This window comes from Gorilla gorilla, chromosome 8 (genome assembly GCF_029281585.2).
Source record: "Gorilla gorilla gorilla isolate KB3781 chromosome 8, NHGRI_mGorGor1-v2.1_pri, whole genome shotgun sequence".
NCBI lineage: Eukaryota > Metazoa > Chordata > Mammalia > Primates > Hominidae > Gorilla > Gorilla gorilla.
Genome location: NC_073232.2, coordinates 65899149 through 65926366, shown reverse-complemented (window position 1 = coordinate 65926366; position 27218 = coordinate 65899149). Strand labels below are relative to the sequence as shown.

The 27218-nt window shown below is 42.5% G+C and overlaps 2 protein-coding genes and 1 non-coding gene across 3 annotated transcripts in view; all 3 read left to right on the top strand.

The window, feature by feature from the left end:
• Positions 1-20504, top strand: part of TIMM23B (translocase of inner mitochondrial membrane 23 homolog B) — a 32420-nt gene extending 11916 nt beyond the window's left edge. The window contains 3 exon segments of the mRNA XM_055353255.2: positions 906-964; positions 4251-4361; positions 18677-20504. Coding sequence (XP_055209230.2) covers positions 906-964; positions 4251-4361; positions 18677-18723 — 217 coding nt within the window. The 3' untranslated portion in view covers positions 18724-20504.
• Positions 127-327, top strand: LOC115936113 (small nucleolar RNA SNORA74). Its single transcript, XR_004071694.3, has one exon. It is a non-coding gene; the product is annotated as a small nucleolar RNA SNORA74 (small nucleolar RNA).
• Positions 20505-21848: 1344 nt separating the features above from the next.
• Positions 21849-27218, top strand: part of AGAP6 (ArfGAP with GTPase domain, ankyrin repeat and PH domain 6) — a 34231-nt gene continuing 28861 nt past the window's right edge. The window contains 1 exon segment of the mRNA XM_055353244.2: positions 21849-26960. The gene's annotated coding sequence lies outside the window, so the exon portion shown is untranslated.

The following is a 27218-nucleotide window of genomic DNA, read 5'->3' as shown; positions in this document are numbered from 1 at the left end:
ACATTACTGATTTTTAAAAACAATCTTTTAGAAGCAATACAAATTTTTGTTTCTGTAGAACATTGAGTCGTTTAATAATTAAACTGAATGAGTTCCTTCACTCTTTGTTACTGTATTTCCATAATTTCCAGCAGTAGTCAGCTGTCTGGACAGAACCATTCCTGGGATGGTGTTACACTGCTGGGAGAAGAATGTCTTCTCTTCATCCAGTTGCCTCCATCACTGTTCTGGTGGTATCTGGCACTGGTGCAAGGCAGAACTGTGCTTCCTTGAGAGTGTGCTGAGCATTCACCTTGGCTGCTTGGTTCTAGTCTGGGAGCAGACACAGGGTGCTTTCCCCATGTATTCTAGTTAGATGGCTGATTCCTTCTGTTTAATTCTACTTTATATTCTGTACTTTGATATTCTTTACTTTATATTCTATACTTTGATATTCTTTACTTTGATTATCTTTAACATTCTAAGCATATGTTCCCCTCCCAAAAAGAACCTTTTAGAAGCTAGCTCGCCATAGTTAACAGTGACATTTTTTACATGGATTAGTTTCTGTAAACCTCTGTAAGATACATTCCAGGCTGTCATTCAAAGCCTTATATATATTTAATGTGTATTCATTATATTATACATTTAATAATAAGAGTTTTCCTTATTATTATTATTATTATTAAGGACTTATATAAAAGTCCTTAAGACTTTTGCCTAAAGTTTTGAAAGTTTTAACCTAATTTTCACTTATGTGGAGTAAAAACCATCCTTATTGAAATCGGAGATAGTAAGATGTATTTTAGAATTTAAAAAACTTTGCGCCCTGGGTCTAGACATGTTAAATAGCCATTATTGTTTTTAAAGGTTACTAGAGAAATAATGATTCTAAATACAGATTCTTTCTCTTTCTGCCCTGATAGGATTTTGAATATGGTGACTAGGCAAGGGGCACTTTGGGCTAATACTCTAGGTTCTCTGGGTAAGTAGAGATCTCGTTTGATAATAAATTATTAACTTAAAGAAAGAATGCACAAATATGAACAATTTGATCAACCCATATTCTGGTCCTAGGATATGAGACAATTACGTTTAAATCCATTCCAATGCATAATGTAGATACTACTTAGGGAAAGACCATGAACTAACTTATGAAATAATCTCAGGTGCTAATACCATTCTGAATACCATTTCTGAATTTTTAAAATCTTTTGGACACTGCACACTCTCCTTTCCAAGCACAACACCCAATAAAATCATGTTTAAATGAAATCCAGATAATTTAGGTCCAAAGTAAAGAGCTTTGTATGTTAGACAAGGTTCAAGGTCCTGTAGTGATACATGATAAATTAATCCAGCCCTCTTGCTATGTTTTCTTAATAGCCTGTTCATTAGTCTGTTTACCTGAGTAGATTTCAGGCACCTAATTGCCACAATTGGAATAGATTCCTTGTAGATAATGAAAACGTTTGCAGTTCTAGGCAAAAGGTAATTTAGTAGTGCTTAGTCAGAGCCTAATGCTTTCATACCATATTGTTTATGAATGATTGATCACTTAAAATAGATCTCTTATGGCTTGTGTCCTGACATCCAAAATTTTCCTACTGTATGAACTTAGTTGAAAATCTCAATTTAAATTGTGGCAGATTAAGGAGGGGAAGACATAGAAAACTCATTGAAAACATAGAAAAAGCGTTTGTTATGGCAGAGTAAGGTCCTGCCTTGTCACAGAATTTGGAAGCAGTACATCTTCACACTGTAAAGCCAGTTTTCACACTTTGGATCCTAAGAGGTGGCTGCTTTCATATGTTGCTGATGTCTGCATTCCTCCCACCCTCCTACAGAGTCACCCCTCTCTGTTTCTTTTAATTGCTTGTATACCTAGAGTAGTCAGCTGTCCTTGTCTGCCTAGGACTTTCAGAGAAAAGTACAAGAAACTATGTTCCAATAATCTCCATCCCCCACCCACCCCGCCCCACAGTCCTGGACAAACTAGAATGGCTGGTCACCCTCTGTGTACCCATTGTGGTATGATCGAGAAGGATGTTCTGCTCGTGATCAGTTTCAGTTAAATAAGTTGAAGAGGAAGATGAACTTTCATAGAAGTATAAAAATACTGCAGTAGAGGAGTTGTAAGGCTGAGCGCGGTGTATTGTTGCAAGGGGCAAGTGTAGCTATAATTTTGAGAAAGAGTTTAAAAGTTTAACATTCATTCCAGATAGGAATCTGCAAGAGCATAGAAAGATGGCTTGGGGGAAGATACTTTAAAATGAAATGGTGCTAGTGTCATAATACGTGAGAATCAGACCTCACTTTTTTTTTAATCTATTTTTTCTTGTACTAGAAATACGTGTGTGTGTGTGTGTGTGTATGTGTGTGTCTTTAATCTGAAGTACAGCAATTATGGGTAGCATATAAATGAAAATTTTAAATATTCTTCCTGAGACTTCCTAGCGGTACTTTCTAGAAATAGCTACTATTGATGTTTCTTCTGAATTCTTCCAGGTGTTTCTCTGCATAGCCAGTCAGTCGTGTACCATGTGCACATGTCCCTGATTTACTTATTAGTGAAAATGATTCTTCTGGTTTTTAAGTGACTGTATAGTATTCCATTATATGAAAAGTCCCTCTCTGGATCAATTCAGATGGTACAAATGCTCTTGATGGGCATTTTATTTGTTGCCAGGTGTTTGCTATTAGAAACTGTTCTAGTGATCATTCCATGTATATCTTTGGATAAATTTTCTAAATATAATTGCCATACTGACTTTTGTGTTGAAAAAAAAAACAGTTTTTTCTCTGCTCTCACACTACAACAGTCAACATAGGATAGTTCTGTGACCAGTTATGTGGGAATATTTCCCCACATACCAAGTAATCTCTTTTGCAGTGGACACCAGTTAGGTGTCCTCCTGTTTCACTTCTGCCTGGAGATAGCATTAGATCAGCAGGTTGAGCACTCTGTCCCACAAAACTGAGCCCCACTTTGGATACTTCTGATGCTGATCGCAAGCTCCAGGTTATTTTACCTGTGCTTCTGACCAACCAGCTTTGTCAGGGTTTCCCACAACCCCCTCTTTGGGTTTGATTAATTTATTGGATTGGCTCACAGAACTCGAGGGAACACATACTTAACATTTGCGTATTTATTATAAAGATTTTTTTTTTTTTTTGAGACAGGGTCTTGCTCTGTCACCCATGCTAGAGTGCAGTGGAGCTCACTGCAACCTAGACTTCTGGGCTTAAGCAAGCCTCCCACCTCAGCCTTTCAAGGAGCTGGGACTACAGGCAACATGCACCACCATGCCAACTAATTTTTTAAAACATTTTTTTGGAGAAGGGGGTATCCCTATGTTGTTGCCCAGACTGGTCTCTGACTCCTGGGCTCATGTGATCTTCCCACCTCGGCCTCCCAAAGTGCTGGGATTACAGAAACTTTGTGAGCCACCACACCTGGCTGGATATTTTTAAAGGATATAAATAGCCCAGTCAAGGAATACATAAGGTGAGGCCTGGATGGGCCCTGAGTGCAGGAGCTTTCATTTCACTGGAGTTGGGGTGCACTAGCCTCCTGACACGTGGGTGAGTTCTTTCTCACTTTCCTGCAAGTCCCATGAGTTGAGCTGTCCAGAAAGTCTTCCGACCCCATCCACTTGGGCCTCATGTGGAAAATTGATTGGATAGGCATGACTGAAGCATGGACAACCTTATAGAACTGTGATTGGACAAAAAGGCCATGCTCTACTACTAGTAGACTGGGCACAGAAACCCAGCAAGGCCTGCCTGCCCAGATTCTCCTTGGCCTTTCTGTGCAACATTTCTTCTTCCTGGGTATGGGGTACGATCTCTTCTGAAATGGGGGTCTTACAGCCTGCAGTCAGACAAGGTAGGTCATAGAATTTCTTTATGGCCAGTTCCAAGACAGGAAGGTGTGGGGAAAGATTAGAGTCCTGCTGTGGGGAGAAAAGGGAGCAGGTGAAAGGAGGGCAGGAGAAGGTCAGAGAGAGAGATTCTGTTTCTGAGGCTGCTTCTGAGGCCTGAAGTGCCCCAGTAATACAACAAAAGACCTTCACCTTTGTCCCTCTGAAGCTGTTCCAAAGCTGATTCCAGAACCAAGGACAAATACCTTAACAAGTGATTGTTTTAGTCACTTAGGAAGGGCTATGGGAGTTATGAGCTAGGAACCATGGATGAAAACCAATATATGTATATCATAATATCACACTTTATCACTGTTTTGTCACTGAGCACTTCCATTTCCTCTTTAGCTTTGCTCTATAGTGCATTTGGTGTCATCATTGAGAAAACACGAGGTGCAGAAGATGACGTTAACACAGTAGCAGCTGGAACCATGACAGGCATGTTGTATAAATGTACAGGTGAGTACTGTTGAATGGGGAGCCATCTCTTAATATACTTGAAGTGCGCTTTTTAAAATTCATGGTTTTCAAGGAAATTACACTCTGTTGCAGTATAATCTAGTGTTCTAACTTTATGGTTATTTTGGTTTGGTTTTTAATTGTGGTAAAATAAACATAAGATTTACCCATCTTAATCATTTTTAAGTATACAGTACATTAGTATTATAGTCACATGATTATATAACCAATCTCTGGAACTTTTTCATCTTGCAAAACTGATACTCTGTACCTATTAAGCCTCCCAATTTACCACTTCCTTAGCTCCTGATAATGTTACACTTTCTGTCTCTGAATTGGCTGCTTTAGGCACCTCATATAAGTAGAATCATACAATATTTGTCCTTTTTTGATTGGCTTATTTTACGTAGCAGAATATCCTCAAGGTTCATCCATGTTGTTGCATGTGCCAGAATTGCCTTCCTTTTTAAAGCTAAATAATATTCATTCTGTGTATGTATACCACATTTTGCATGTGCATTCTTTTATCAAGGAATATTTGGGTTGCTTCTACTTTTTGGCTATTGTGAATAATGCTGCTACGAATATGGATGTACAAATATCTCTTCAAGGTCCTTCTTTCTTTTTTTGGATATATGTGCAGAAGTGGGATTCTTGGATCATATGGTTTATGGTGGTTTTTTGACATTAAGAATATAAGATACTTTTCTGTATTTTTCATTCATTTTAGTTTAGTTTTTTTAATCTTGGACAGACTAAGCAATAGAATATTCAGAATTGTTGGTTTTGTTTTAAACAATAGTTTGGCCTGTGACATCAGCATATTAAACTATCACAAGACACACACAAGGTCGAAGCCCAGGAATGACTTCCCTGTAAGTCAATTTAGAGCATCTTATTCCTATGATCATCTTACTCTACTGGGAGATCAACATGTTGCTGTCAAGGGTCAGATAATTCTCTTCTGTGATAAATTTTACTAGTTTAGAAGCATACATCCAAGTAATGCCTAATTTAGCTTTTTTATTGTGTTGATACATCTTTGGCTACTTAATTTTTATTTTTATCAAAATAATCCACATACATGATTTTTTAAGTCAAGGTTTTTATCTTAATGTCTAAAAGATTTTAATGATGTTTAATCCACATACGTGATTTTTTAAGTCAAGGTTTTTATCTTTTTAACATCTAAAAGATTTTAATGATGTGCAACAGTGTTCTATACGTCTCACCTTAATTCCCTTTTCCCAAAGGCAACTTTTAATTTTTTTTTGTTTTTGTTTTTGTTTTTTGAGACGGAGTCTTGGTGTCACCCAGGCTGGAGTGCAGTGGCATGATCTCGGCTCACTGCAACCTCCACCTCCTGGGATCAAGCAGTTCTCCCATCTCAGCTTCCTGAGTAGCTGGGACTGCAGGCACATACCATCACATCTGGCTAATTCTTGTATTTTTAGTAGAGACGGGGTTTCACCATATTGGTCAGGCTGGTCTCAAACTCCTGACCTCAGGTGATCCACCCTCATCAGCCTCCCAAGTGCTAGGATTACAGGCCTCAAGTGAGCCACCACTCCCAGCTTATTTTAATTTTTTTTTTAAGACAGAGTCTCACTCTGTCATCCAGGCTGGAGTGCAGTGGCACAATCAAGGCTCACTGTAGCCTTGACCTCCTGGGCTCAGGTGATCCATCTCAGCCTCCTGAGTAGCTGGACTACAGGCACACGCCTCCACACCCAGCTAATTCTTTTTTTTTTTCTTTTTCGGAGATGGGGTCTTACTATGTTGCCCAGGCTGGTCTTGAACTCCTGGGCTCAAGCAGTCATCCTGCCTCAGCCTCCCAAAGTGCTAGGATTGCAGATGTGAGTTACCATGCCCAGGCTGCTTTAATTCATTACTTTTTATTTTCATGTTTTTAAATAATATTATCTTGATTTTTCTTGACTTTTCAGTCTTACATATTGTCTGTTGACTTCCAAGAGGAAAGCTGTGTTAACTCCACTAAGAATTGTACAAAATACGCTTAAAGTAGAAAGGAGGTCACATCCTTTATATAGGTCAGCTCATTTACCATTCTCTGAAGGTAGTAGACTGGTACTCCCTTGTTTTATAGACAAACTAAAATTCAGACAAGTTAAATTACCTCCACATGCTCACACAGCTCTGTCACAGTCTAGTGCATCAAACTCTAGTCTGAGTCCAAAGCCCGTTGTCTTTCTCACCAAACCAAATTACCTCCAGGATAGAGAAATCAGGAAAATTTCTAGAAAAGGGAAAGAAGTAATAAATAACAGTTGAGCCAGACCTTAAGGATGGACTGAATTTTCTGATGTATCTGTTTGATTATATGTTACATATAAGGAAGGTGTGGGAGAAAAGTCTGGGAAGATAGTTTAGGCTTATGGCATGGAAAGCTAAGGTAAGAAGCTTAAAATTACCTAGAAAGGCAGCATGTCATCAAAGGTTTTTGGACAGAGTATTAGAATTATCTCTGAGGAAGATTAAGCTAGAAGTAGTGGGTAGATAAAATAGATTGGAGGTAGAAGCCTAAAGTCATAATGGTCCAGGAAAAGTATTAGTTGAAGAGATGGTGAGGAAAAGGTTGAAATGAAAGATGATTGGGTCAGCTGGGCACGGTGGCTCACGCCTGTAATCCCAGCACTTTGGGAGGCTGAGGCGGGTGGATCCCCTGAGGTCAGGAGTTCGAGACCAGCCCGACCAACATAGAGAAATCCGGTCTCCACTAAAAATACAAAATTAGCCAGGTGTGGTGGCGCATGCCTGAAATCCCAGCTACTCGGGAGGCTGAGGCAGGAGAATTGCTTGAACCTGGGAGGTGGAGGTTGCGGTGAGGTGAGATCGCGCCACTGCACTCTAGCCTGGGCAATAAGAGTGAAACTCTGTCTCAAAAAAAAGAAAAAAGAAAAAAATGATGATTGGATTAGTAGAAGACTGTTTGCTGTTTGGTGGTTTCTTTCTGTTTTGTTATATTGTGGAAGCAATATATGTGACTTTGAATAGCATAGCAGCTAGCTGTTCTGGGCTCCCTCACCACTGCCCGCATCTGTCCCTTACTTGTCTCTTCCAGGCAAGACTAAACTCACTAAAATGTTTCCCTTGTTTTTTTTTTTTTTTGAGTTGGGGTCTTGCTCTGTCACCCAGGCTAAAGTGCAATGGTGCCATCATGGCTCACTACAGCCTTGAACTCCTGGGCTCAAGGGATCCTCTCACCTCAGCCTCCCCAGTGGTTCAGACAACAGGTGCATGCCACCACACCCAGCTAATTCTTTTCATTGTTTCTTTTTTTGTTTAGCAATGGGGTCTTGCTATGTTACCCAGGCTGGCCTCAAGCAATCCTCCCACCTTAGCCTCCTGAGTTGCTGGATTACAGGCGTGAGCCACTGTGCCCAGCTGCCTGAATTGTTTTTGACTCCCCATAGTACTGTGTCCTTTTAGGAGAGTTTTTTTGCCACTGATTCTCAGTTGTTTGGGTGATTGCTTTTCTGTGGGTGGGAGGAATTGTCCTAGATCTCTTTGAGGGTCTTATGAAAGTTTTTGACAGTTTCTAAACCCTGCATTAACATCTCAGTATGCGTAGACTCTCCTTAGGAGAATTGTGAAACTTAACTCTTTAGAAGTTTTATAAACACTTTGAGGCTTATGATTAAATGGAAGTGCTGATATTTAGAAGGTAGCAATCAAAATCCAATTAAGCTTTTTTTTCCTTTTTTTTTTTTTTTTTTTAAAATGGAGTTTTGCTCTGTCGCCAGGCTGCAGTGCAGTGGCACAATCTTGGCTCATTACAACCTCCACCTCCCGGGTTCAAGCGATTCTTCTGCCTCAGCTTCCCAAGTAGCTGGGATTACAGATGCCCGCCACCACGCCCAGCTAATTTTTGTATTTTTAGTAGAGTCGGGGTTTCACCATGTTGGCCAGGATGTTCTCGATCCCCTGACCTCATGATCCTCCCACCTCAGCCTCCCAAAGTGCTGGGATTACAGGCATGAACCACCACGCCGGGCCAAGCCAGATTCTTTAAAGTGGCTCTATCTTCTCTGTAATTTGCTCCCTTGCCACTTTGATGACTCTAGATTCTACTCCTATTCCCATTGTCTTTTAACTCCCACTTCAGGGCCTTTGTTCTTGCTGTTACCATTTCCTAGAACAATCCTTCCAGATACCTACCTCAAATGCTGCATCATCTGTCCATCTTTGTTCAGATACCACCTTTTATTTGAGGCCTTTTCTTAAACACTGTAGTACATACAGTTTTGCCCATACATTTTAGTTGTAGGATAAATTGCTAAAAATTAAGTTACTTGTGCAACTTATCTGCATGCTTAAAATGTGAATGACTACTGCCAAATGACCCTTCTAGTACTTGCTAACGTTTGCCAGTGTTAGCATCTACCATCACTTTTTTTTTTTTTTTTTTTTTTTTGGAGACAGAGTTTCACTCTCGTTGGCCAGACTGGAGTGCAATGGCATGATCTCGGCTCACAGCAACCTCTGCCTCCTGAGTTCAAGCGATTCTCCTGCCTCAGCCTCCCGAGTAGCTGGAATTACACGCATGCACCACGATGCCCGGCTAATTTTGTGTATTTTTAGTAGAGACGGGGTTTCTCCATGTTGGTCAGGCTGATCTCGAACTCCCGACCTCAGGTTGCAGTGAGCAGAGATCGCGCCACTGAATTCCAGCCTGGGCGATAGAGCGAGTCTGTCTCAGAATGAAATGACGTGACATGACATGACATGACATGATGAAATGAATAATGAAATGCCTGGTGTGGTGGCACACTCCAGCCTGGGCGATAGAGCAAGTCTCTGTCTCGAAATGAAATGGAATGAAATGAAGAGAATAAATGAAATAAATGAAATGAAATAATAAAATGAATAATGAAATGCCAGGTGAAATGAAATGATGAAATGAATAATGAAATGCCGGGTGCAGTGGTGCACTCCAGCCTGGGCAATAGAGCAAGTCTCCATCTCGAAATGAAATGAGATGACATGAGATGAAATGGGATGAAATGAAACGAAATAATGAAATGAACAATGAAGTGCCAGGTGAAATGAAATGAAATGAAATGAAGAAATAAATGAAATATTGAAATGAATAATAAAATTCCGGGTGCGGTGGTGCACTCCAGCTTGGGTGATAGAGACTCTGTCTTGAAATGAAATGATGAAATAAACAAAATTAAATATGAAATGAAATATGAAATGCTGGGTGCGGTGGCTCACGCCTGTAATCCTAGCACTTTGGGAGGCCGAGGAGGGTGGATCACCTGAGGTCAGGAGTTCAAGACCAGCCTGGCCAACATGGTGAAACCCCTTCCCTACTAAAATACAAAAATCAGCTGGGCGTGATAGCGGGTGCCTGTAATCCCAGCTACTTGGGAGGCTGAGAGAGAAGAATCGCTTGAACCCAGGAGGCAGAGGTTGCAGTGAGCAGGGATCGCGCCACTGCACTCCAGCCTGGGCGTTAGAACGAGCCTCCGGCTCGAAATGACATGACATGACATGACATGATGAAATGAAATAATGAAATGAATAATGAAATGCGTGTGGTGCACTCCAGCCTGGGCAATGCAGCAAGTCTCTGTCATGAAATGGATTGAAATTGAGTGGGAATGGGAATATGGGAATGGAATAAATGAAATGAAGAAATATGAAATGCCAGGTGTGGTGGCGCACTCCAGCCTGGGTGATAGAGCGAGTCTCCATCTTGAAGTGAAATGAAATGAAATGAAGAAATGAAATAAATGAATACTGAAATGAAATAATAAAATGAAATGCCAGGTGTGGTGGCACACTCCCGCCTGGGCAATAGAGCACGTCTCCGTCTTGAAATGAAATGAAATAAATGAAATGAGAAATGATGAGATGAAATATGAAATGCTGGGTGAAATGAATAATGAAATGCCAGGTGTGGTGGCGCAGTCCAGCCTGGGTGATAGAGCGAGTCTCTGTCTTGAAATGAAATGAAATGATCAAATGAAATGATGAAATGAAATAATGAAATGAATAATGAAATTCTGGGTGCAGTGGTGCACTCCAGCCTGGGCAATAGAGGGAGTCTCCGTCTCGAAATGAAATGAAATGAAATGATGAAATGAAATAATGAAATGAAAAAATTTAAATAAATGAAATAATGAAATGAATAATGAAATGCCAGGTGCAGTGGCACACTCCAGCCTGGGTGATAGAGCGAGTCTCTGTCTCAAATGGGATGAAATGAAATGCAGAAATGAAATAATAATGAAATGCCGGGTGAAATGAAATGAAATGAAGAAATAATGAAATGAAATGAATAATGAAATGCTGGGTGTGGTGATGCACTCCAGCCTGGGTGATAGAGTGAGACTCCGTTTTGAAATGAAATGAAATGAAGGAGATGAAATGATGAAATAAATATGAAATGGAATATGAAATGGTGGGTGCAGTGGCTCACGCTTTTAATCCTAGCACTTTGGGAGGCCTAGGTGGGCGGATCACCTGAGGTCAGGAGTTCAAGATCAGCCTGGTCAACATGGTGAAACCCTGTCTCTACTAAAATACAAAAGTTAGCCGGGCATGATGGCAGGTGCCTGTAATCCCAGCTACTCAGGAGGCTGAGAGAGGAGAATCGCTTGTACCCAGGAGGTAGAGGTTGCGGTGAGCAGAGATCACACCACTGCACTCCAGCCTGGGCAATAGAACGAGTCTCCATCTCAGAATGAAATGACATGACATGATGAAATGAAATAATGAAATTAATAATGAAATGTGGGTGGCGCACCCCAGCCTGGGTGATAGAGTGAGTCTCTGTCATGAAATGAAATGAAATGGGAAATGAAATATGAAATGAATAATGAAATGCTGGGTGCACTCCAGCCTGGGTGATAGAGCGAGTCTACGTCATGAAATTGAAAAATGAAATGAAAAAATGAAATAATAATGAAATGCCGGGTGTGGTGGTGCACTCCAGACTGGGCGATAGAGCGAGTCTCTGTCTCGAAATGAAATGAAGTGAGAAATGAAATGATGAAATGAAATACGAAATGCTGGGTGAAATGAAATGAATAATGAAATGCTGGGTGTGGTGGTGCACTCCAGCCTGGGTAATAGAGCGAGTCTCCATCGAAATGAAATGAGATGAAATATGAAATGAAATAAATGAAACTAAATGATAAAATGGAATAATGAAATGCCAGGTGCGGTGGCGCAGTCCAGCCTGGGCGATAGAGCAAGTCTTCGTCTGGAAATGAAACGAAATGAAATGATGAAATGAATAATGAAATGCTGGGTGAAATGAAATGAAATAAATGAATAATGAAATGCCAGATGCAGTGGCGCACTCCAGCCTGGGTGATAGAGCGAGTCTCTGTCTCGAAATGAAATGACATGACATGACATGACATGACATGATGAAATGAAATAATGAAATGAATAATGAAATGCTGGGTGTGGTGGTGCACTCCAGCTTGCGCGGTAGAGTGAGTCTTCATCTCTAAATGAAATAAAATGAAATGATGAAATGAATAATGAAATGCCAGGTGCGGTGGCGCACTCCAGCTTGGGCAATAGAGCAAGTCTCTGTCTCGAAATGAAATGAAATAAATCAATAATGAAATGCCAGGTATGGTGGTGCACTCCAGCCTGGGCGATTGAGCGAGTTTCCATCTCGAAATGAAATGAAACGAAATGAAGAAATGAAATAATGAAATGAATAATGAAATGCTGGGTGCAATGAAATGAAGAAATGAAATAATGAAATGAAATGAATAATGAAATGTCAGGTGCAGTGGCGTACTCCAGCCTGGGTGATAGTTCCATCTTGAAATGAAAGAAATGAAATATGAAATGCTGGGTGTGGTGGCTCACACCTGTAATCCTAGCACTTTGGGAGGCCGAGGCAGGTGGATCACCTGAGGTCAGGAGTTCAAGACCAGCCTGGCTAACATGATGAAACCCCATCTCTACTAAAATACAAAAACTAGCCGGGCATGATAGTGGGTGCCTGTAATCCCAGCTACTTGGGAGGCTGAGAGAGGAGAATCGCTTGAACCCAGGAGATGGTGGTTGCCATGAGGCAAGATCGCGCCACTGCACTCCAGCCTGGGCATCTGAGCGAAACTCTGTCTCCTAAAAATAAAAATAAATAAATGAATAAAATAAATTACCCTCTATCTGACAGCTGCTAGTTTTTCCCTCATGATCTTTCTATTAAAATAGCTCTGTACCTACTATGTTGAGCCCTTCCTTTTTTTTTTTGACAGGGTCTCAGACTAGAGTACAGTGGTGTGATCATGGCTCACTGCCACCTCTGCCTCCTGGGTTCAAGTGATGCTCCCATCTCAGCCTCCCAAGATGCTAGGACTACAGGCACACGCCACCATGCCTGGCTAATTTTCTTGTGTTTTTTGTAGAGACGGGGTTTCACCATGGTGCCCAGGCTGGTCTCAAACTCCTGAGCTCAAGCGATCCACCCTGCCTTGGCCTCCCAAGTATTGGGATTACGGGTGTGAACCACCACACCCGGTCCCCTCTTTTTTTAAATTTCCGTATTTAAAGAGTACGTTGGGGATTGGAAATAGTTTAGATCAGCAGGGATTAGCCATTCCCTAAATGTAAACTTCTTCAGTGGTGCTATACTTAGAGTGCCTAAGGTCATTTCCAAATCCATGAATCTGGAAGTTGAAGTTATATTTGTATTCCCACCACACAAAATTTATGTCTGCCCTGTCTTCTTGGGTCTGTTTTTAACCAGAAATTAATAAGACATTGATTTGCCTTTGTTAGAGTGATTTCAGTGTTTCGAGTTAAGACAGGGAGTGTGAGTCCATGTTGGAATTCTGGGTCAGCAGATTATTTACCTCTTCTACAATTGCAATGGAAATTGAAATCTATTTGTCCTATGACATAGAATTAATGAGTATTCCTTTTTGCTTTTTCTCTTCTGAGCCAAGAGCTTTCTTTTAATAATTTATGTTGGAGGTGTTCCAGACTATGTTACTACTGCAAGAAGGTCCTTGCCACAGAAAGTTAGACTCTCATTTCTTTTGATAATATCAAATATTCAGCCTTTTCCTCTGTCTTAAGAATACATATAATATGCCTTAAGTTAGATGCTATACCATAGTGGCTTCCCTTGTGTAAGAAAATGGAGTGGAGGGGGCTGAGCTGGAGCTTCCATGCCTATCTGTTGGGCTAGAAACACCTCCCACTCAACTCCAGCCATTTGCCACTCTGTATAATTAGTGTACCTCATTTATTCAGAAGAAGCTGGAATCCCAGATTTTTATGTGAAATCTCCTGTTTTTAAAATATTTTATCTTTTTCAACATAATTTGGCCCAACAAAACTCTTGCTGGCTTGAGTGCTGCCCTGGTACTGCCAATTGAAGTTTAACATTTGTCTAACCCTAAAGACTTTCAAAGTGAAATTATTTTTAGGTTCTTAACAAGGTTTTTCTATGCCAAGGTAAAATTTTCAAGGGCATATGAGGTATTTGCTGTCTCACTCAGAGTTCTGTTTAAGTGAGCACATGGGCATGCATGTTGGAGAAAGTGTTGTGAGCTCTTACGGATAAAGTTTGAAATGCAACCTATTTTCAATAGAAAAAAGCCTCTTACTCTCAGATATCTCAGAAAAACTTAGATTTTACAATCCTTTTAAGACTTAAGACTCTTAGGTCTGTGGAGTCAAAATGCTACGTGTTATTTGTGGTGGATGAATTACTGAAAAACAGAATTCCTCAGCGAATCAAGTGTCTGATGCATAATAAACCAACCCAACAAAAAAAGCTGCTTTTCAGAGGCAAGAATATAGAACATGTGTAGTTAATTAAGCTATTTAAAACAGAAATGTTAGGCCTGGCACAGTGGCTCATGTCTGTAATCCCAGCACTTTGGGAGGCCAAGGCGGGAGGATCACAAGGTCAGGAGATTGAGACCATCCTGGCTAACACAGTGAAACCCCGTCTCTACTGAAAATACAAAAACATTATCCGGGCATGGTGGTGGGTGCCTGTAGTCCCAGCTACTAGGGAGGCTGAGACAGGAGAATGGCGTGAACCTGGGAGGCAAGGCTTGCAGTGAGCTGAGATTGCACCACTGCACTCCAGCCTGGGCCACAGAGCAAGACTCCGTCTCAAAAAAGAAATGTTATGAAAAATTTGGAAATATTTGTCACTAGCTGTATGACCTTTTGAAAAAGGTCCGCCTAATACCTTGCTCATCTATAAAATTGGGGTATGATGATTATCAATTTACAGGATTGTGATGCATTTTAAATGAAACAAGTTCCATTAAGTGCTTATTGCTGAAGGTATAATTCAGTGAATGTTCTTTCCTTTTCTTAGAGCAGAGTTTGGTATTTTATTTTCACCTAAGCCATTTTGGTTCAGTTCTTAAGGCTTTGATTATTTTTTTAAGTTGAATGGTGTTTAGTGTGCCCATGTTCATAACAGCGTATTATTCACAACAGCCATACAGGCTGGGTGTGGTAGCTCATGTCTATAATCCCAGCACTTTGGGAAGCCAATGTGGGCAGATTGAGTCCAGGAGTGTAAGGGCAATATGGTGAAACCCTGTCTATACAAAAAATTAGCCAGTCTTGGTGGTGGGCACCTGTAGTCCCACTTACTGGGAAGGCTGAGATGGGAGAATCACCTGAGCCCAGGAGGTCAAAGCTGCAGTGTGCCTTCATTGTGCCACTGCAGTCTAGCCTGGGCGACAGAGTGAGACCCTGTGTCAAAAAAAAAAAAAAAAAAAAAAAAAAGATAGATTCTAAGAGGCCAAGGCAGGCAAATGGGCAGATTACTTGAGCCCAGGAGTTGGAGACTAGCCTGGACAACATAGCTACTAAAAATACAAAAAATGAGCTAAGCATGGTGGTACATGCTACTCCCGAGACTGAGGTGGGAAGATCACTTGAGCTTGGGGAGGTCAAGGCTGCAGTGAGCCGTGATCATGCCACTGCACTCCAGCCTAGGTGACCCTGTCTCAAAAAAAGAAAAATGTGGTATATACATAAAATATTATTCTGCCTCTAAAAAGGAAATTCTGGCTCTCCCTCTCACTCTCTCTCTCCCTCTCCCTCTCCCCATGGTTTCCCTCTCCCTCTCCCCACGGTCTCCCTCTCCCTCTCTTTCCATGGTCTCCCTCTGATGCTGAGCCGAAGCTGGACTGTACTGCTGCCATCTCGGCTCACTGCAACCTCCCTGCCTGATTCTCCTGCCTCAGCCTGCCGAGTGCCTGCGATTGCAGGTGCGCGCCGCCACGCCTGACTGGTTTTTGTATTTTTTTGGTGGAGACAGGGTTTCGCCGTGTTGGCCGGGCTGGTCTCCAGCTCCTAACCGCGAGTGATCTGCCAGCCTCGGCCTCCCGAGGTTCCGGGATTGCAGACGGAGTCTCGTTCACTCAGTGCTCAATGTTGCCCAGGCTGGAGTGCAGTGGCGTGATCTCCGCTAGCTACAACCTCCACCTCCCAGCCGCCTGCCTTGGCCTCCCAAAGTGCCGAGATTGCAGCCTCTGCCCAGCTGCCACTCCGTCTGGGAAGTGAGGAGTGTCTCTGCCTGGCCGCCCATCATCTGGGATGTGAGGAGCCCCTCTGCCCGGCTGCCCAGTCTGGGAAGTGAGGAGCGCCTTTTCCCGGCCGCCATCCCATCTAGGAAGTGAGGAGCGTCTCGGCCCGGCCACCCGTCGTCTGAGATGAGGGGAGCGCCTCTGCCCCGCCACCCCTGCCGCGCCGCCCCGTCTGGGATGTGAGGAGCGCCTCTGCCCGGCCGCGACCCCATCTGGGAGGTGAGGAGCGTCTCTGCCCGGCCGCCCCGTCTGAGAAGTGAGTAGCCCCTCCGCCCGGCAGCTGCCCCGTCCAGGAAGTGAGGAGCGTCTCCGCAAGGCAGCCACCCCGTCTGGGAAGTGGGGGGGCAGCCCCCGCCCGGCCAGCCGCCCCGTCCAGGAGGGAGATGGGGGGCAGCCACCGCCAAGCCAGCCACCCTGTCCGGGAGGGAGGTGGGGGGCAGCCCCTGCCCGGCCAGCCACCCCGTCCGGGAGGGAGGTGGGGGGCGCCTCTGCCCAGCCACCCCTTCTGGGAAGTGAGGAGCCCCTCTGCCCGGCCGCCACCCTGTCTGGGAGGTGTACCCAACAGCTCATTGAGAACGGGCCATGATGACCATGGCGGTTTTGTCGAATAGAAAAGGGAGAAATGTGGGGAAAAGATAGAGAAATCGGATTGTTGCTGTGTCTGTGTGGAGGGAAGTAGACATAGGAGACTCCATTTTGTTCTGTACTAAGAAAAATTCTTCTGCCTTGGGATGCTGTTGATCTATGACCTTACCCCCAACCGGGTGCTCTCTGAAACATGTGCTGTGTCCACTCAGGGTTAAATGGATTAAGGGCGGTGCAAGATGTGCTTTGTTAAACAGATGCTTGAAGGCATCATGCTCCTTGAGAGTCATCACCACTCCCTAATCTCAAGTTCCCAGGGACACAAAAACTGCGGAAGGCCACAGGGTCCTCTGCCTAGGAAAACCAGAGACCCTTGTTCACATGTTTCTCTGCTGACCTTCCCTCCACTATTGTCCTATGACCCTGCCAAATCCCCCTCTCCAAGAAACACCCAAGAATGATCAATAAATACTAAAAAAAAAAAAAAAAAAAAAAAAATACTGCAAGAACATCTGCCCCAGAACTGCCTGTCCAACCTGGACTGACATCATCCTTGTTATTGATCTTTGTAGCCAAATATAATTATTTTAAAACAAACAAAAAAAAAAGAATGTGAGCAGTATAAGACTTTAAAACACACAAATGAAATATACATGACTACATGGTTCAGTGAACTAAAACTTTCATGTGATCTTTATTTTGCAACATTCTGAAGTAACATTACAGTCTTTTCATTGTGCTGTGTCATTTATATCCCTTACTTTATCCTAGGAATCCTGTATTGCCATTGAGCATATGCAAATTGAGACATGTGCATAGCTTCTCCCCGTTGAGCCCATCAGTGGGGAGGAGCTATGTACCGGGGACATTTGGCAAAGATTTTCATGAGTCTGTTGGATGTAACAGCTCCTTAAGAAAACCTCAGTTTACCTCCCCTATTTTTTACCATTTGTAAAACTAAGGCTCAGCAATGTAAAATATAACACATTCTGTGCTGTGGCATAACTGCAGCTTAGGTTTTTATATTCAAGACAAGCAGAGGTATAGCTGAAAAGGTATGAACACTTACTATGCTTCAAGATCCCTTTGTTGGTTTAGTTGTGGCATTTTAGAACAGCTGACTTGGGACCAAAGCATCTTTCTATCTGGGATCAGTATTTCTAAGTTGCCTTTAAGCTGAATAAACATTTGGTTTTTATATTTAATTGCTTCGATGTGAAACACTGCAATTTAAAAAATTACACATATGTAATATAGTATTTTACACTAAATAATAGTGACTGGCAGTCCATTGGCCGAAGAAGTATTATTTTTCAGATATTCTGCTCTGTCATCAGCTGTAGACACTGACTGGTATTTATCTGGAAAGGCTTGCTGTCAGGGGTTCACAGTGCTGCTTGTGGGTTATCTCCAGACCCTTTACATTCGGCACTTTAGGACAGCGTGAGTCACAGGTTGCACTAGAAGTTGCCTTTGAAACTAGACCTAAACTATGTGGAACTGGAACCCTTGTACACAAAGCTCTCTATCATCCAAATCCTGCTGAACTCTCTTAGGAAAGAACAGTTTTACAGATTCATTCTTTACACACACAAGATTTCCCCACTGCCCAGTTACTCTCACCTTTTTTATTTTCTTGACTGTTATGTTTTACTTGACTCTGGAATCTTACCTTGTACTCTCACATTTACATGGAAGTATAGCTTATTTCACCAATTATACTATCAAAAGCAGAAGTAGTTACTTACACCTGAAAATTTGTACTGAGAATGTAGCTGTGAATATGTTTAAGAAAGTATACTTAAAGCAGAAATCCAAGGAAGTATATTTAAATCAAAGCAAGAAATCCCATTTCCAAATGGCAATAAAGCATGTGTTACATAGAATCAGTGCATGAAAGTGTTTTAGTAGCCCAGATTAGATTGTACCCTGGCGAATAAGCAAGAGTTCTTTTTCATTTTCATCTTGCAATTCAACTGGGTATTTGGGTTCTTTTTCTATTCACTCATGTCAGGTAGAGACATGCATGTTGTAAATTATTTTGTCAGAATGAAAGACTGGCAGATTAAATGCTTTCTTCTCTTCTTGCTTTACTTGATATCAATCTCTTGTTCATTTCTTGATAATATGTTTGGTTATTTTTGTTTTCATTGCTTTTGGTGTCAGAGATGGCTTTGGATTCCCCGTTCTGTGTGCTGCTGTCTGGCTCCTGAACCCAGCTGTAAAGGTGTGTCAATCCCAACTGGTGAAGTACTGAGAGGAAGCTACACAAAAGGCAGCAAAGTATTAGTAAGTGTACCTCTGACATTTTAACCACCTCTGACTTTTCCATGGAATGGACAAGTAGTAGTCTCTGTCAGAGCTACATTTTAAAGGAGAAAAAGAAACGTGAAGTCATGAACTATTTATGCTGTTATTTTTGTGTTTACTCACCTCATGTATATTGACTTGTAAATTAGTAATTTCGGAACTATTATTTATCAATTCATTGCCTACATGTCAGCAAACAAATTTTCTTCTTAATAAAGAATCCAGTTGCTGGACACAATGGTTCACACCTGTAATCTCAGCACGTTTGGAGGGCAAGGCAGGAGGATTCCTTGGGGCCAGGAGTTCAAGACCAGCCTGGGCAATATAGCAAGATTTCATCTCTACAAAAAAATGAAAACATTGGCTGGGCATGGTGGCTCATTCCTATAGTTCAGGCTACTGAGGAGCCTGATGTAGGAGGATCACGTGACCCCAGTAGTTTGAGGCTGCAGTGAGCTATGATCCTAACACTGCTCTCCAGCCTGGATGACACACCAAGTTGCCATCTCTTCAAAAAAGGAATCTAGAGACATCAGTGTGTGCACAAGCATGGTTTGTGAATTTGGAAGTGCGTATGTGCATAGTTGGGCCCAAGAATGTGTTGATGATTATACCTTCTCAGAATGGAGGTAATTTTTTTTCTTTCCTTTTTTTTTGAGATGGAGTCTTGCTCTGTTGCCAGGCTGGAGTGCAGTGGTGCTCTCAGCTCACTGCAACCTCTGCCTCCCGGGTTCAAGCAATTCTCCTGCCTCAGCATCCCAAGTAGCTGGGACTACAGGCACACACCACCACTCCCGGCTAATTTTTTGTGTTTTAGTAGAGACGAGGTTTTACCATGTTGGCCAGGATGGTCTCGATCCCCCGACCTTGTGATCCACCCACCTTGGCGTCCCAAAGTGTTGGGATTACAGGTGTGAGCCACCGTGCCTGGCCTGAAGGTCATTTTTATAAAGATCTCTCCATGTCTTAGATTTGATTCTTCCTTTAAATATTTTTCTCATTGACATTTGAAAGCACCTGACCTTATATAAAATGAACAATTTTCATAACTCCTTAAAAGGAGAATTATGGCATCATCTACTATTTCTTTCTCTTGTCTCATAAATCTAAACCATCAACCTGCTTATTTTTGTATACTGTCACACTGTGTATTCCCTGCATTGAATGCCTTTCTATTGACATTGTCTGTAAAAATTGTGGGAAGTTTTCTGCACCCTGAAATTTCTGTTATGCGGATTAAATATCCACTATCCATTTTTTTCCAAGTCTTACAGCAGAAAGGGTAAATGCAGCCCTCACAGCAGCCTGTTGTTCGTCCTGCAAATGTGTTTCCATCACATTACACAAAGCCTCTTTGTCTTCGTGGTTCTACCCTACTAAGTTTTTAAAAAAATTATGTAATGTGTGTATATACAAATACCTATATGTATGTGTGTACACATACAGCTGATATCTGCTGAGATTATGTATGCATGAACTATAGAATTAACTTGTAATTTTAAGAAAATAAATTATTTTGTAAAGATAAATCTCATGTTTAAGAAGAGGAATTACAATTGAATCATTTAGGGATGCCTCAGCCTAAACATAATATGGAAAAAGCCATAACCAAAAGTCATTTTAGAGTACTGCTAGGTTACTCAACCTATCATCACATTTAATTAAAATATCAGTTTAAACCATGGCCAGTCTATGTTGGTTAATATGTTATTTAAATCAACTTGTGAAGTCTTCATTTTAAATATAGAATTTGTGTTAATGAACTGGAAAATAACATTCTATTGCTTGGAAGATGTGTTAAAGTCTAAAGATTTATGACTTTGTAAAAGAAGAAAACCAGCTGGTGATCAGTTGGCATTAGTATATAAGGATGTACTCATATTTGGTAATAGCCATTTTTTTCTAACTAGAGTAAGGGAGTTGGGAATGGGAGGCAGAAACAAGGACACAGACATGTAAAAAATCATAGAACAAAACTGTATTGAGTTCTGAGTATGGGTCTGTGATCCATGGTTCAGTTTGAGAGGTTCATGTGTCCCTTATGAGAAGGGACAGGAAAGCCAGGAGGACAGGAGTATGTTTGGGCCTGTGCCTGTGCTTCCACCACAGAAGTCAGCAGCTCTACCTTTCTTTTTTCTCCTCTTTATCTAATAATTGTCTCCTCTTGAAATTTGGGAAATGAGCTTAATCAAAGATTTGTTGTGTTTTGTTTGTTTGTTTTCGAAATGTGGCCTCAGTGTGTTTGCTCAGGCTGATCTTAAACTCCTGGGCTCACATGATCCTCCCTCTCAGCCTCCTGAGTAGCTGGGACTACAGGCATGATCCACTACACCCAGCTAAGTTAATGCTAATGTGTAATTTATCTGCTTCAATTTTGAAGGGTAGGATATATATAGTTATGTGTGTGTGTGTGTGTGTGGTTGGGGGGGTAGTGTTTGTGAGTGCAGGTGTATATATATTTATATATTACTAGTCGATTGCTGCTACAACAAACTACCACTATGTCAGGGCATAAAACAAATTTATTACACTCTTGTATGTCAGAGTATGATGTGGATCTCACTGGGCTAAAATCTAGGTGGTGGAAAGGCTACCTTCATCTCTAGAGGCTCTAGGGGATCTTTTTTCTCGCCTTTTCCACATTCTGGAGTCTGCCTGCATTTTTTGGCTTTGGGCTCTTCTCCACTCTCACCATTAGCAACCTTGCATCCCATGGGCCCTTCTTCTGTGGCCACATGTCTCTGTGGCTCTTTCCTTCCCCCTTCTCTTCCACTGTTAAGGACTCATGTGCTTACTTAGTCCTGAATGGAGACACCGTCATCATCCACATGAGCCCACTGTCCTAATCCATACAGGCTGCTACAAGGAAATGCATTAGACCAGGTAGCTTATAAATAACAGAACTTTGTTTCTCACAGTCCTGGAGGCTGAGAAGTGCAAGATCAAGGTGCCGGCAGTCTTGGTGTCTGGTGAAGGCCTGCTTTCTCATAGAGGCTTCCTTCTTGCTGTGTCTTCACATGGTGAGAGGAACAAACAAGCTCCCTTGTGCCTTTAATAAGGTGCTAATTCCAGTCATGAGGGCAGAGTCTCCCGTAAGGCTTAACCTCCTAATACCATCACCTTGAGGGTTAGGATTTTAACACATGAACATTGACGGAACACAACGTTCATTCTGTAGCACCAGGGTAGTCTCCTCATGTCAAGGTCTTTACCTGAATCACATGCATGATGTACCGTTTTCATGTAAGGTTCTAGGAATCTGTGGACATCTTTGGGGGGCCATTATTTTGCTGATCACATATTACATATATTTTAATATTCTAGACTAGTATGAAAACAATGCCACTTCCATTGCTTTATATATGTATATATATATATATACACATTGTCTAATGCTATAATTAAAAAAAGTTGTAGACAGAAATATACCCATTTAAAAAAAAACCCATTTTTTGCTATTTTACTTCATACTGCCAACTCCTTTTTCCTGAAACTGCTTCAACTCTGGAATTCTTTTTTGCTGTTAGTTTTATTTTATTGAAATATTCATGAACGAGCATACACTTGTATATGGATTTAAAATTCACAGTAATGTTCTCATGAATTCATCGTGAATAACATTTTATAGACAAAATGTCTGCACTAGGACAAGAGAAAGATGTATAATTCCCTTGTTCTAAGGTATCGCCATTCATTGTTATTATTTTAAAATACGAGTGTCGACTGATGTTAAAACACAAAATGGGGCCGGGAATGGTGGCTCCCGCCTGTAATCCCAACATTTTGGGAGACCGAGGTGGGTGGATCACCTGAGGTCAGGAGTTTGAGACCAGCCTGGCCAACATGGTGAAACCCTGTCTCTACTAAAAATACAAAAATTAGCTGGGCATGTGTTGTGCGCCCGTAATCTTAGCTACCGGGGAAACTGAGTCAGGAGACTTGCTGGAATCTGGGAGGCGGAGGCTGCAGTGAGCCGAGATCACACCAGTGCACTCCAGCCTGGGTGACAGAGCAAGACTCTGTTCTTCCCCCAACCCCCCCAAAAAAAACCACAAAAAGGGATAATTGGCTGGGCATAGTGGCTCATGCCTGTAATCCCAGCACTTTGGGAGGCCAGGGTGGACAGATCACCTGAGACCGGGAGTTCGAGACCAGCCTGACCAACATGGAGAAACCCTGCCTCTACTAAAAATGCAAAAATTAGCCGGGCATGGTGGCACATGCCTGTAATCCCAGCTACTCAGGAGGCTGAGGCAGGAGAATTGCTTGACTCTGGGAGGTGGAGGTTGCTGTGAACCAAGATTGCACCATTGCACTCTAGCCTGGACAACAACAGCAAAACTCTGTCTCAAAAAAAAAAAAAAAGAGTTATAACCAGGCAATGGAATTGAAAATCATTTTTAAAAATATCCAAAATACCTAAGGAGCTTGTATAAATAAATAGGAAAAAAAAAAAAGAAAAACATCAAGAAGCCCACAAAAAAGCAGATTTGTAAATGGGCAATGGATTTCAATAGACATTTAGCCAAAGAAGATATCCAGTTGGTGAAAAGGCATGTGGAAAGGTGCTCAGCATCACTGATTATCAGGAAAATGAAAATCAAAACCACCACAAGTGCTTTAGACCATAGCGGCATGCATGAAAGTTTTCAGGCCTCCAGTTGTTGGGAGTGGCTGAGGAGATTGGAGAGCTTCTGTCTCAGTTGGAAGAGTGGAGTCTCAACAAGAACCAGTGTATTCTGGACATGTGTGGGCCCTGGAGTGTGCATGGCTGGATGCCTTGTCTACCTGTGCCTTACAGAGTGACACCATTGTGGTGTGGTCGATCAGAGGGCCAAGTGGCTTTCAGAGGGAGTGGGAAGTGGTGGGGGTTGGTTTGCCCATGGATGAAAGCAAAAGTGAGTTGGCTTCCCAAGAACTTTTACCAGTAGCCTGTTTTGCTACAATTCTAGACCCAGACTGGGGTCCCAAGGCATCATAGCCCACAGCTTCTTAGCAAGTGCATGTTCAGTTGGATCCCCCAGCTCAGCCTGGGTCATCCCCACCTTCTGCCTCTTGGGCCATAGCTCAGCTCTGCACACTGAGCCATCATCCTATGGTGAGCAAGACCGCATTCTTGGGCTTCAGTCTCTTTCCCTGCAGCAGGCAATCAAGGTGGTGGCTGGAAAGGGCCAAGGAGCCACATCTCACAGTGCCCTGCTGCCTGAACAAGGACCAGAGGCCTGTGGAACACATGGCTCTCAGATTTCTCCCATTTGATGACTCATCATCTGCCCCCACATGGCTTCCTAGCTCACAGCAGATCTAGCCTTCTCTGAGCAGTGAAGATGGGATATTTTATGGTCATTTTCCCTGGTGTGCAGAGCCCAAGTGGAGTTCTTCAGCACACCCTAGTCCATCCCCTCACTAACACCCCCACCTGTCCAGTCTTACCAGCCTTCATTTCAAAAGCCCACAGTTAACCCAGAGGGCTTCTGCCCTGCCCTGCCTGACTTTCTGGGAAACCCCTCTCTCCACCCACCCTAATCAGGACACTGTCTGAAGGTTCCTCCTCATCATTTTAAAAGGAAGAGAAATTTTTCTGCCACAGAGGTTCTGGTGAAGTGGCCTGCTCCCACATCACAAGGTGATGGCGGTTTGGGCTAGACCAGGATCAGACAGTGGTGTCCTGAGGCTGGCCGTGTGATAAGGGGCTACAGAAAGGGCAGTGGTGGATCCCTGAGAGGCTTTCTGCTCTCCTGATCGCAGGTTTTTGGTGAGAGGACCTATTGGCCACTAGAGTGTCAGCGTGCGTGCATGTGTGTGTGTGTGTGTGTGTGTGATGTGTGTTTACTTGGATTGACTTCTTTCAGCATGAAGCCCACTGTTTTGCTGAATGTATCTCACTGTTTCCTGAAACTCAGTACATTCAGCTGGCTTAAGGGTCCTGGGGCCTCGCTGTGTCATATTTGCACAAGCCTAGTGTCTGTGCAGACTGTACAGTGGAGTTCAGTTGTAAGACCCTTTTGATCCCTTATTCTGTTCCTGTAATAGAAAAGGCATTTCACTCAATGGAATAGAAACCCAGATCTAATGGAGAGATGTTCTAATCTGCCATACACTGGGGCAGTGGCCAGTGATTTGGACTTTGTGGCACAGATGGAAATTTCCAGGTTCTATAGGTGGTAGACAGAGGCCTCACTTCTTAACAAACTCCCCCACTCCACCCCTGCCAATGAGGATGTTGCTTAGAGGTATTTCTATCAGTGTTGAGTAGAAGAGATCATTTCTTGATGTTGAATTTCAGGTAAGGATGCCAGCTTCTGCATATCAGGGTGGTGATGCTTGGGCTGAGACAGGTCTAGACAGCACTGTCTGAAAGGGGGCTCAAGGCAGTAGCTGTGAAAGGCCCCTGGGATGTTTTCTGCTCCCCTTTCTGCAAATTCCCTGGGGGGAGATCCTGTTAGTCACTACAGGGTGTGTGTGTGTGTGTGTTCATCACTTGTTGCTTAGGGGTGGGAAGAGACAACAAAAGCCTACAGAATCTATAGTTCTCAGTTGATCTCCCATCCTAGTCCAATCATGGCCTAACATCCTTAGCTACCGATCGCAGAGGAGACTGCGCATTTGTGTTCATGTGGCCTTGGATGTTGGCAGATTCAGATTGGTGCCCCAGGCATCTGTGCCTGTAACTGCAGTTTCAGCGGGCTCAGGACCAGGCTAAAGGGCCTCCAAGCTTCCTCCAGTTTCCTGGTGCATGCATGTGCAATATACTCCCCTGGCCTGGGTCTTTCCTGCCGCTTCTTGCCAGTTGGGTCAGAACTAGCTTATTAACCAGTTTTTTCTGAGCTTTAATCGAACTGGCTCTAACCAGTTGGAGACTTGAAAAGGGCTACGTGATAGTTATAGATTTTTAAAGATATATTATTATTTTAGAGTAGTTTTGAGTGCACAGCAAAATGGAGTACAGAGTCCAGAGATCTCATATGGCCTCAATTCCTGTACACTCTCAGGTCACTCCACCAACAACCTCCTACACCAGAGCCACTTTGAAACATTAGAAAATATATTTGAGCATTCAGAAATGTATAAACTAGGCAGCTCCAGACTGCAAGCAGCTCAGAGTTCCAACAGAGAGGCTTAGGGAGGGTGGGGGAAGAATTTTATATGGTGAATGTGGAAGAAAAAGAAAATACTTGATTGGGTAAAGTGGAGCAGTGGCCTCATTTGGAACATTACAGTGGAAAGTCTCTATTTAGATGTTAGTTGGTGGTTTCTGACTGGTTAAGCTTAAGTTTTCCTTTTATTATTTACACTGAGTCAAGTTTTGGGTTATTTAAGGAGGAATTGAGTGCACTGCAGCCACCTCAGCCTCATGGCCACCTGTTTATTTGATTATTTTTAACAGAGAAGATCCTTTTAAAAATATCTGTTACCCTGGCTGGAGTGCAGTGACGTGATCACGGCTCACTGCAGCCACAACCTTCCAGCTTAGGTAATCCTCCCACCTCAGTGCTCCCCACCCTGAGTAGCTGGGACTACAGGCATGTGCCACCACACCACCATGCTAGGCTAATGGTTTGTATTTGTTTGAGAGATGCAGTTTCCCTAAGTTGCTTAGGCTTCTTTTGATCTCTTAGACTCAAATAATCTGCATGCATTGGCCTCCCTTAGTGCTGGAATTACGGGCCATCTAAATCTTTTATCTCAGGTTTGCCTTGTGACAAAAGGAGGGGTACTTTTTCTGACATGATGAGGCAGAGAAAGGTGAGGTGGGCACATCCTTTGCATATGATTTTCTCAGGTGATGGGAATATGGTTGGCTCTTGCCTAATGAGATATATTTTCTCTTTGAATGATTTGGCAAGATATCAGATGAGAGAAGTTGAATAAATGTTAGAAGAACATAGAAAAAATAGGTTATACACGTTGGGTTTCTGAAGAAATGATGTCATTGGAGAAACAAAACTTATTGATTTCTGGAAACATTTAGGGCCATTTTTTTATGTAAGTAATTTGAATTTATGATGATATCTCTGACCACTTTTTGATATTTTTTCTGGTTCAGGTGAGTGGTGTCATTGAGCAAACACAAAGTCGGGCTCATCCAAGGATGAGATTTTGCCAGAGAAAGGACGAGCAGCAAGTCAGGGAGCTTAAGGTAATTATGAGAAAGTGACTATCTGCAATTGCTTAGGTAGGAGACAGATTGGATTTCTGTGTGTTTGGTATTTGGGATAAGAGGGATGTGGGTGTGTACTTGACATGGGTTGTTTATTCTCTGTCTCTGTTTTTTTTTTTTTTTTTTTTTTTTCGAGAGGGAGTCTCACTCTGTCGCCCAGGCTGGAGTTCTGTGGCACAGTCTTGGCTCACTGCAACCTCTGCCTCCCAGGTTCAAGGGATTCTCCTGCCTTAGCCT